Raw genomic sequence first — 12041 nt, 5'->3', positions numbered from 1 at the left:
TAACATGGATTAATCTGGTTATTCACATTGGACTGGTATTATTTTGAACACTACTATAACAAAGGAATTTTTAGTCTGAACTTCAGTAAAGATAACAACTCATAAGACTTGTAGCTTTGCCTCTCTTTGAAAAGACTTTCCTTTCTTTTTGGAATTCAGTATGAACAAAGAGGCGACATGTTGGATCAGCTGAAAATCGTTGGCCTCCCAGTTCTGAGGTCCTGGGTTTGATCGTAGACCTGGTTGTGTGGAGTTTGCATGTTCTCCCTTTGCCTGCGTGGGTTTTCTCGGGACACTCCAATTTCCTCCCACATCTCAAAAATATGCAACATTAATTGGACACTCTATTTTGCCCCTCGGTGTGATTGTGAGTGCGACTGTTTGTGCCCTGTGATTGGCTGGGATCCAGCTCCGGGTGTACCGACCTCCTGTCCGTTGACAGCTGGGATAGCACTCCTGCACTCCTCATAAGGATAAACGGCTAAGAAAATGGATGAATATGAACAAAGACAATATTGCTTCCTTAGTTATGGTGTCAGAAAACGATTTGTCTGAAGTGGGATTGTCAGATTTTTTTTGCCAATCAAGAGAACACAGGGAGCAATGTTCCCATGTCTGAGCAAACGCTTAGCCTCTGAGTGGTCCCTTTGAGCACTATGAGCGACATCAGACATGTCATCCATTGAAGTTACATGGCTTATTAAATGAATTATATTACAGCATATAAATTCCCAACAGAACACTTTTATTAAAAACAATTTTAACATACAATGAAACTGTCAATAAACGTTCTTATAACTACACAAAAAACTGCAGTGCTAACCAAACCAAGCCAACTATAAGGTATATGTTTGAAATCCTGTTCCTAAATTCATTTCATTTATTTTTTTAAATCACAATCATATCCCCAATTTTTTTGTGGTGTAACACTAAATTATTGGTGGCGGCATGGTAGAACAGTTGTAGAGTTTCACAGTTCTGAGGACAGGGTTTTGAATCCTGGTCCCACCTGTCTGGAATATGCTTTAATTAGATGAGGATAAGCCTCTCAGAAAATTGATGGATAAATTATTGCTTACATAATATTGTTTTGCAGTGCATGCTGACAGCTGAATGATGCTCCCAGTGTGATGATGAACATTATTTTGCCCTCTGTATTTAAAATACAGAACCAGCTTTTTGTGCACTGTATTCTGTGCTGTCAGCCATGATGAATGTGTGCCAAGGGGGAACTTTAACATTACTTGTTAATTGATGTAGGGATCCATTACATTGACTGATTGAATTAAAAAAATGCATAACTTGCTACACCAGATTTCTGGTATACTCAAGTATTTTGCCATGTGGTTGTGAATTTGTTAAACTGACATCAGGGATGCATTGATGGCTAATAGAACATTGTCCATGACAATCTTAACGTTCTCCAGGTTTGATTTGTTTACCAGTGTCAACTTTCCTTATATATTTGGCACTTTCCCCCAACGATTTTTCGATCCCAATTTCTTAACTTACAGCTGCGTACAATCCTAATTGCTTTCAAATGACCTGTGTGGAATGTGACGCTTGGAGTAGTTCAGCTTCAATTCTATCCACGTTTCCTTCCATAAACTCGCTTTCGAATTTGGCGTCACAACATATTTTTCAGACCAGCCCTTTGTCGCTCGAAAAAGAAAATCTCGTCTGTTTTCACCACCTTTTCTTCTATTTGCACTTACTACGACAGTCATCTTAAAATAAGAGGATTTCTTTTTTTACTTTCACCACGAGGTTAAATATAAGTACTGTATCTTGTGTCAACGACTGACATGCAGTCCCACCCTCTTCTTTGAGGCACTTGCCCACAGTCTTGAACCTTTGACACTCACACCAGACACAGCTTTGCTACAATATGTTGATTGTTGATTGCTGCTCTCACCAAAGAACAATGGGAAACTGATAAAGTTGTTTTGTTAAAACATCTTGCGTCAGAAGGCCACAAAACATCTTTATCAAAACTGCAGTTTGTATCACAAAAGGTTAAGTTCCTAGGACAGATCCTCACTCCTCAAGAGAAAATGCTTTCTCCTGCTCAGGTGCAGGCAATTGTTGACACACCCAGAATGCTCACAAAGCAACAGGTGTTGTTGTTTTTCCTTCCTTCGTTCTTTCATTCAACTTCACCTCCTCCCTTTCCACTGGTCCACACCCTCTTTCTCTCAGTGACCTTCACTCGTTATCTCCTCCTGCTGAATGGGCTATTAGGCGACAGTGTGGGGCAACTTTCAACAATGTCGTTTGAATGGGCCTTGACTGTTAGCCTTTTCTCCCCCGACGTCTTTTCTTTTGCTAAAATGACGCATGGGTTGGACCATGTTTCAAAAGGGGGATCGACTACAATTTGACCTCAAAACATATTGTTACCGTCCCCACTCCGGCAGTGCAGTAGAAAAAAGAAAATGGGATTCTAAAAGCTAAAGTAAGTAAATGTTTTGAAGACATGAAATTAAATTGGATCAATTGTCTTGATGTATATGAGGATGCGTGTGCGTCTGAGCAGAATCTGTCCCCGTTTGACCTTTCTCAAATATTATGTTTCCGCTCTAACCATTCTACTACAGTTTCTAAATCATAATATTTTAATCATACTTCTGGTCTACATTTGATCTTTCCTTTGGCAAGCTTCAGTATTCCTCTTACTAAATGGAACCTTTCTTCTATTTTGATTCCACTGGCACATTAAGATATCCTTGAACGTTGTCCGAAAAGTCTTGTTACACAGGGCATAGCACATAGGGTTGACTGTGCTATTAACATAACACAACCAGTAGCCTAGTGCCCAAAGACTTCCTGGGATACAGTCTTGGCAGAAGGTGTTAACTAAGACCATTATATTATATGGCAACCAAGTCGTAATGAAGGCCAAAAGGATGGCACTAAGCGTCCGTGCTGCTTTCTTGTCATTTGCTTTTTTGTCATTCTTGCGCTTGTTAACCTCTGTCTTGGCTTTCGAGGCCAACTTTTTCGTCATGGCCGCATCTCTTATGGAGTTATTTCCAGGGCATAAGCCAGCAGGCAGTGATTGGTTTGACTCTGATGGTATGCTGTCCTTGTCTTTTGCAGTTTTAGTCTTCCTTTCATCTATAGAGAGCAAATGAGACATCATTAATATCACAGAATGTCATTTTCTGGATTTCAAGTGCATGGTTCAAGTGACACATTTCCATATTTTTTTCTTTTTGTTCTCAAGTGGTGCATTTTGGATATACAAGATGGCCAGGAAAAGTAAAAAATGGTGCATGAAGTCAGGGGTCTTCAGATCATAATGAGCATTCTTATAAATGTGGATACAAATTTGATATCAATGAAGATGCTGAAAGTTTAGTTTAACAATCGGCGTTAGTGGCAAGCTAGTGATACATTGTAACAAACATTCTTGTTGGTAATCGAGATGTTTTGTTTGGGGGGGGCTTGCTAGGATGCGCCTTTATGTGGGTGCGCTCGACGTATTGGCCACACCTGGATCAAGTGACGAGGTGGATGATAATCTAACGTCTTTTTTATGGGGGGGGGGGGGGGTGGAGGCCATTACACTGCCTCGCAATGGACGCAATGAGCACCCCTTGTGTAACTGAATTTCCTTTGATATGGCTCATGATGTTGATGACGTTCGACGTAAATGCGCTCTCAGTATGTGAAGCACCTCTGAACATGCGCTTTCGGCCTAACTTCCATACATGCTCAATACGGTTAACTTGAATTTCCTGTTTCCGGGTGAATACTGATTATTTTGGAGCAGGCTTGTTTAGTTAACGTTTATGAAATAAACACATAAATTTATGTCAAGACTACACTAATAAGCGACATCTTTATCTATTTTTTCTACTCGTAAAAAATTGTACGCACGTGATTTTTCATGCTCGGCCGTGCAGATTTGCAAGCACGTAGGCGCGTGAGTGCGGTCATGCTCGTCAAATGTGAGTGACTATAGTTGCGAGCCAATTGAAAGTAAAATAGTATAATGTGATTAATGGCTATGCCTCACAGATAGGATGTGACTGAGAGTTGAAAGAGAAATTCTGGAAGGAACTAGATTAAGTAGTTCTGAGCATCCAAGACAGAGAGAGAGTTGTGTTTGGTGCAGATTGTAATCGACATGTTGCGTTAAACTCTCTTTGTACCGTCTTTCTTTGAAAATATCTCACCTTTCAATGTCGGTTTCAGTGTGCGGGTTTTACACGGCTGCAGCCTATGTATGTACCAAATGGTGGTCTTAACAAATGTACTGGGTGAGGCTTATAACCAGGTGCACTCTGTAGGCCTGGAATGACGGTATATGGAATTTGTGTCAATTGAAATATACATGCAAACACCCCCCCCCCCTCCCAAATTACATATACACATGAATTGGAAATTATTACTGGAGCTAACCTGTCGCAAGTCTCATTTGGTCTGCATCATTTACATCCTCTTCCTCCTCTGAAGGATCATTGTTATCTAAATGGTCACAGCCAGTCTGCTCTGCTGTGGTAGTGGTATCAGCGCTTTTAAAAACCTGGCGGAAATATGATGAAAACTGGAAGAGGAATAATCCACATAACCCTCTGCTTCCCAATCCTCTTGGAATACTTGTGTTGTCGTCAGTGTCTGAAGGCTGTACATTTTGCTCTTTGCGCTTGTCATTGGCAGAACTCATTTGTTCTGTTAAACTTGTGTCAGATTTTTCCGTTTGGGTCTCGGTCACACCACTGCCACTCCTGTGATTTTGAATCTGTCTGTTTCCCGTACCAGAGCCCTTAAGACCCTGTATATCCTTAGCACGTTTCTCTGTCTCCTGATAGATCTTCCAAAACAGGGTTGTCATTATAGTAACTGGCAAGTAAAATGCAGCTATAGCAGTGCAGAATGTAATAATGGGCTCAGATAGAAACTGGATGAAGCATTCATTAGGTGGCACTGTCCGCTCACCAACGATGTATTGCCAGAATAGTATGGCTGGGGCCCAAAGAATGAATGATATGGACCAAGCTAAACAAATCATAGTCATGGCTCGTTTGGTTGTCCGCTTTGCACGATAGGTCAAAGGCCTGGTCACAGAGAAATATCTAATGGAAAAAAAGGTAAGAAAAGGGGACACTATTTAGAAGCAACTACATAAATTTACCCAACAAAAACATTTTAGCACTCTTGCTACTTCATTTCTTAGGAATAGCAATTGTGTTCCTTGGTAAATTTGACCCATTAACCAACTGTCAGAAAAAAAAAAAAAAAAAAAAAAAAATCACCACCACATATTTCATTATGAACCCAATATCTGTATTTTAATACACTTAAGTCACTCCCTATTATTTTTTTTTTGTTTGTTTTAAAATGGGTCGATTTGACCTGCAACATGACAGGAGGATTAAACAAAGAATTTGTGCATACTCAAATTAGTTGTCTTGTTAAAATATTAGGAATTGACATTTCAAGCCCATTTTCTGGTTCTTTGTCTTTTTTATCATCTCTGTGCATTTCTGACAAATGTAACGTTAACTTATTTGAATATTTTCTGCCATTAACTTTGTATATAGTTTAGATAGATCTATACAGATTTTAGTTTTGATTTACAACAAACTATGAGGTTGAACAGTTATTTTTGAGTTCACTCCGACATCTATTCTCTCCTTATAAGATGATGGCATCTTTAGGGATACAATGGTTTAGCTCTTTTTTTTTTTTTTTTTTTTTTTTTAAACCAAAACAATACAGAGGCATCACCTTCATACACAATAACTGATTTTAATTTTTTCAGTTTCCAGTTATTTTAATTACAGCAATATATGAATTGGATCTGGTGTCCTGTCTATTTTCATAATATTTCTTATGACTGTACGTACTATGGTACTCCCCATAAATTCTTTTTTACATTCGTTTTAATAGATACCATTATTATTTTTAATAGATACCATTATTATTTTTTCTAGTCACTTTGGTACATTTCTAAGATCAGAATTAAGACTACTACTTGCTCAAACCTCACATAATTGGGTCAGTTGTATACATAAAAAGAGCACAGCTTCTCCATTTTTAGAACAGGTTCCAAATGCTTTGGTGAACTGGTGACCACTTGATGCTATACACTACCCCACATCCAAAGATAGCTGGGATAGACTACATCACGACCGTAACTCTCGTGACACAGCAGGTAAGGCTAGGGAACACGACCTCATCTACATACACCACCAGCACTGGGGCACTCCAAGCATGTGCCCCCTCTCCATTGCTCGTTGAAGTTTGCAGACAACACCACAGTCATTGGTTTCATGAAAGACTGCATATCAGCAGGAAGTGGAGTTGCTGGAGCTGTGGTACGGTAGATACAATATGGAGCTGAACATGCTCAAGACTGTAGAGATGATCATGGACTTCAGGAGGCATCTTTCACTACATCTTTCCCTCAAGCTGCCCAACTGCTCTATGTCATCTGTGGAAACCTTGAAGTCCCTGGCAATTATAGTCTCTCAGGACCTGAAGTGGGAAGCCAACTACATCCTCAAAAAGTTCCAGCAGAGGATGTACTTCCTGTGGCTTCTGAGGAAGCATGGCCTGCCACAGGATCAATTATGGGCTGAGGTATAGGAAGACTACAATGTAATTCCAACAATACTTTTTCCTTAAGGAGATTGTTTTTTTCTATTAAATGTAATGCAGTGCAGGTTTGCGGGGAGTTGAAATTTTTTGATTGACTAGTGCAGTTGCAATCTATTTTGTCAATGGGGGGATCATCGTTATGGTCGAGGGGGAGCAACCCCTGTGTTAGGATAGTGGCCCCCTCAAAATTCTGGTGCTACAATTTAAGGGCCTACTTTACCAGTCTGGAGACTTGGTGGTTGAGTCTCTGCTGGTTGTGGAAACATCTTCTGGAGACCAGCCAGACAGTCCTTGTTGGAATAAAACTTATTTTCATCTGACACCTTTGGGAGACTTTTCTCAATCTCCAGGAGAACTTAGAGATCTCACGGCGACCAATTCTCCCTATGACTGGGGAGACATCTTCACCAGATGGCGTAATTTCTCCTAGACCTACCGGAGACATTGAAAAGACATCGTGGAGATGTCTCTGCTACTTCCTGGGATTTGAGAAGTTGTAATTTCTCCATGGGCTGTTGCTAGTGTAAGCGGTATTTTGGTCTCCTGAGTCGCCAGAGTTGTCAAAGGTGATAAGTCATAACCATCAAGACTGCCACCAAATTTTCACTACACCAAGTGCAAATCCAATGACAGACCCACACTGCATGCTCAGCTTGTTGCAGACTGGTTTGTCAAGTTGGGAAACAACAGCAGCAAACCTTGCGCAGTCAAAAAAAAAAAAAAAAAAAAAAAAAAAAAAAAAATCAGGATACTCCAGCATCTGTGCCCGAGGACTTTCATTCTGATGATACTGTCATTTTCATTTGCATTTATTAACATTGGAGAGATGAACCCGGGGTTTTCATTAACAAACTGTCATTTGCTATTTGTACAAATTGTTTTGAGAAACTTAATTGCTGTTTTGGAAATGTCAAGGGTGACTCAAGAAATGTACCAAACGACTGAGGAAAAACCAACTATGTCAAAAATAGTAAGTTTCTTTCAGCTTGTCCCTTTCGGGGTCGAACCCACATATGTTTGGCACAATTTTTACGCCGAATGCCCTTCCTGATGCAACCCTTCTCAGGGAGTGGAGGCCCTAGTGGGATATAAACCCACAACCCCTGGTTTACCAAACCAGTGCTCTAACCACTGAGCTACAGGGACTATGTCAAATATAATGGCTTGTGAATTGTCTCTAATTGGGGGTTTCTCGTGCACTATGCTCTTTGCTTAAATCATAAAGTAGGTCGAACAAGCAAAACATTAGATTACCTGTCAAAGCTAATGACGAGGAGGTTCATGACTGAGGCATTACTGGCTACATAGTCAATTGCAAGCCACAGGTCACAGATCACAGGTCCCAGAGCCCATTGATCCATGATGATGTAGGTGGTATACAAGTTCATTGATAGTGTGCCAATGGTTAGGTCAGCGAACGCCAAGCTCAACAAGTAGTAGTTGTTCACAGTCTTCAGCGCCTTATTGATCTTGAAGGACAACAGAACTAAGATGTTCCCAATAACAGTAACAAGTGAAAGTGATCCAGTGAGGAAGACAATTATTATAACCTGAAGATGAAAAATAAAAGGAGAAAAAGAAGACAATAGTTACATCATGTATACTTTATGGCATTTTTTTCTCTCAGAAGAGTAGTATATATAGAAATAGGTACATAAAAAAGATGATTATTTCTGAGGACCTCAATTAAAATCCAACCTTGGATGCGTGGCGTTTGCATGTTCTCTCTGTGCCTAGGTGGGTTTTTCCCCAGGTACTCAAGTTTCCTCTCACATTAATTTAAAAAAAAAAAATCATGGTATGCTCAGCAGAGACTCTAAATTGCCCATAGGTATGAATATAAGTGCAAATGGTTGTTTGTTCATGAGTGCCAAGCATTTGGCTGACAACCAGTACATGGTGTATCTTGCCTCCTGCCCAGTGTCAGCTGAGACACGTGCCAGCACGCCTATGACCCTAGTGAGGATAAGCATTGTGCAAAATGGGTGGGTTGATGGGACAGAAAGAAGAAACTCAATGTCCTCATCCATGACCTCAACCCCACTAAGAAAGTGTAGGGTTTGTGAAACATCATCTTCCTTTAAAAAGAAGCTTGATCAGGTTAGGTGGCATACTATACTTCCAAAAAGAAACAGTGGGAGGCAATAATTGCATCCTCACATAAAATAAAGGCAGAAATATCAATGTGCAAATTCAATGAATTTGAACAATGAAAGTTATGATGAAATGAAAAAGGCACTCCTATTTAAACGTAATCTGATCAGAAAAGCCTTTTGGATGAAAAAGCATTTACTGACCAATAAAGTTGATTCTGATTCTGATGATGAGTCTTTGTTCATTTAAATGATCCCTACTCAGACAGACACAACAGCCCATTTATTTGCTTTTTGAAAACAATTGCATTTTATAATTTGGAATATATTTGTAAGAGCCTAAATATAATTTCTGTTCTTTAAATATTTTCAGTCAGAATAATTAGTGAAATAATTTCAGCTACGTTTTAATTATGCGATATTGTGTCTTCACAAATTGCTTATTAGTATGCTGTGGATGTTGAGTATATTGCATCCTGTGTTATTTAAAATGAGGATTTGAGGTTTGCTACAAAGCTGATATGTTGTGAGACTGACAACGGAATATGGACGGTTGGGCGAAATAGTTTTTTGACCATCATCATCATCATCATCATTAAGCTGAAGCTACAATAACATCCATCATCATCTGCAATCCCCATCATTTTTTTGTATTTTTGTTCATTGATCTGGATATGCTGTGCCCATTCAATGTGGAAACAATTTTATTTGCTTTATTTTTGCTGTTGGAGTTCAAGAAAACCTTTTTCTTTAAACAAACCATCTGCGTCATGGATTACTTTCGTTTACCCCTTTTTTGGTACAAGTAATGAAGGAATGATGCGTCAACATTAGCCACTGTTTAGGAAACTACATTATTTGTCAAAAAACTAGCTCTTTTTGGATGTATATATATATAGACTTTGGAACTGAAACCTATGTAGTTTGCGCCGGAGGAGAAAACACGTGCTCAGACATCAGAAGGATTTCAAACTGTAAGTTGACTGCTTCGATATGAGCCACAAGTAAACTGCTATTATTGGAATTGCAGTAGCCTTCTGCAGAAGAAGCTATAATAGCATTTGCAATTGTGCTTTACGCTTTTGCTCTGTTTGAAAAAAAAAAAGGCGTTCTTAATGGATGTACAAAATGTTGGAAAACAGAAAGTGAAAATAACTGAGAAGGCTGTGGAAGAGCGCAAAGCGAGACAGTTGCATGCATGCAAGCAGAAATTATCCCAGATAACTGCAATGATGGGAAAAATTGAGCATCTAATGGAAGATGATTCAAATGTCAACACTGTTAAGGAAAGAATGAATGTGGCTTTCAACTGTATGCAGCAGGAGTTTGTGCAGCTTAATTCTGGACTGCAGCAATTTATGGATGAGGAGGAATTTTCGAATGACCAGCAAAACTGGTTTGAGCCTAAACTTAAATCAACAAAGGATTTTTTCTGGAAATATGAAAAATGGATGAAAGATGTCTTGGGACGAGAGCAAGCGGAGGAATGTGAGGTACAGATTACGCACGATGGATCATGTCATATTTTTCCAAGTCTCCTAAAGGAACAAGTAAGAAAGGATCACATTGTGGAAGTGTGTTGTCTGCAGTTTTATCTATCAGATTAAAGGCAGAAATGCATCATTAAAAGCAAAGGCTGGAGCATTAGAAGAGAAGTTGGCTATAGAAAAGTAAGAAATGGCTTTAAAGGCGCACCAAGAGATGCATGCAATACGGACCGCTCTAACAGCAGCAGATGCGAGAATGGAAATTTTACAAAACTATAAACACTCACAAGCAGGAATGAGTATATTTGACGAAGAAGAGCAGGTAGATGAACGAATTGATGATGCGGAAAATGCTGGCTGACAGCCACATCAATGTAGCTCAATTTCAACTAACCAGGTCAACGATCAGCCAGTATTGATTAAAGCAGGGGTTCCTAAAGTGGGGTCCACAGACCCCCAGGAGGTGAAAATTGTCTTTCCAGGGGGTCCGTGATGTGAAGACGAAAAAACGAAATCGTCTGGGAGCCAATCATGATGTGAGAATTGACATTTCCAGTGTTGAACCACGTTTTGATTTATTGTGCAAAAATAAAAAGCAAGACCACTTGAGCCACTAAAATTGAGTATTTCTTTCTACCAGAATGGCATAGCTGTGTCCAGCACTACATTATTGGTGAAAGTTGAGGTTGAGGATCGGGAGCTTTTTGAACGACTCACTGGGGGTCCGGGCCCAGGTTGACTTTCGGAACCACTGGATTAAAGGAAGTGTGACACAACCAAAGGTGGACTGTGAGAAAAAAGGAGTGCTTGAGAGTTTATTTAAGACCATCTCTCAACAAATTTGTGTGAATGAATATCTTGCAAAAAAAACACCAGGCATTATAACTCCCTGAGCTCAAGATTAAAATATTTACAGATGATCCTCTTGAATATAAATCCTTTATTAGATCAATGAAACATGGAGTAGAAGGCCGAACTAGTGATAATTGGGACTGATTACAGTTTCTTCTGCAATACACAAGTGGACTTAGTCAAATGTTGTTTGCATATAGAACCCTCAGTTGTAAAAGCAAAGCAAATGCTGAAAGAATTTTTTGGTGATGACTATAAGATAGCAGAAGCCTACATTCAGGAGGTCTTGGATTGGCCAATGATCAAACCAGAAGATGGCATTACAGTCTTATTCCTTGTTCCTCACAGGATGCTTAAATGGAATGTCTGATTTTAGCTATATGGAAGATTTGGACAGTACAGCCAACATAAAGACAGTAGTAAATAAGCTTCCATATAAGCTCAACGAAACCCGGCAAAAATTGCCCCGTGATACTCAAGAAAAAAAAACAACCAAAAACACGGGTCACAGGGAGTGCTGGAGCCTAGCTCAGCTGTAAACGGGCAGGAGACGGGGTACACCCTGAACTGGTTGCCAGCCAATCACGGGGCACATCGAGACAAACAGCCGCACCCACAATCACACCTAGGGGCAATTTAGAGTGTCCAGTTAATGTTGCATGTTTTTGGAATGTGGGAGGAAACCGGAGTGCCCGGAGGAAACCCACGCAGGCACGGGGAGAACAACTCTACCAGCTGATCCACCATGCCGCTCCAAGGACAAACCTCAAAGAAAAACTTTAATTTTTGAGAATAAATGGTCTATGTTTTGCTTGTCTAAAACATGATCATATGAGCAAAGACTGAAGAAAAGGCACAGTATCAAGTTCTCAACTTCATCCTACTTTGTTACACATGAACTTTAAGGATGAAGAAGAGGTAAAGGAAAAGGGTGAACAGCAAACAGTGTCAAGTGATCTTGTCCAAATGTCAGAAACTGTTGGTGTCATAGGGGTCAGTA

General features: G+C 39.8%; 1 protein-coding gene across 1 annotated transcript; it reads right to left on the bottom strand.

Moving 5' to 3' along the window:
• Nucleotides 1–724: 724 nt before the first annotated feature.
• Nucleotides 725–9474, bottom strand: chrm3b (cholinergic receptor, muscarinic 3b). Its single transcript, XM_061811104.1, has 4 exons — nucleotides 9463–9474; nucleotides 7864–8159; nucleotides 4408–5081; nucleotides 725–3117 (listed from the first exon to the last, which is right to left on the bottom strand). The coding sequence occupies exons 1-4, from the start codon at nucleotides 9472–9474 to the stop codon at nucleotides 2633–2635; spliced, it is 1467 nt and encodes a 488-aa protein (XP_061667088.1). The 3' UTR covers nucleotides 725–2632.
• Nucleotides 9475–12041: the final 2567 nt, after the last annotated feature.

Source organism: Syngnathoides biaculeatus, chromosome 22, assembly GCF_019802595.1.
Source record: "Syngnathoides biaculeatus isolate LvHL_M chromosome 22, ASM1980259v1, whole genome shotgun sequence".
NCBI lineage: Eukaryota > Metazoa > Chordata > Actinopteri > Syngnathiformes > Syngnathidae > Syngnathoides > Syngnathoides biaculeatus.
Note: the sequence above shows the minus strand (reverse complement) of the source record. Positions and strands in the feature narration are given on the sequence as shown.

Bases quoted from the DNA above. Each gene is read 5' to 3' on its own strand.
- chrm3b (XM_061811104.1), bottom strand. The intron at 5,082-7,863 runs GTAATCTAATGT...TTTTTCCATTAG, and splicing joins CTCGTCATTAGCTTTGACAG to ATATTTCTCTGTGACCAGGC. The intron at 3,118-4,407 runs GTTAGCTCCAGT...TGCTCTCTATAG, and splicing joins CCAAATGAGACTTGCGACAG to ATGAAAGGAAGACTAAAACT.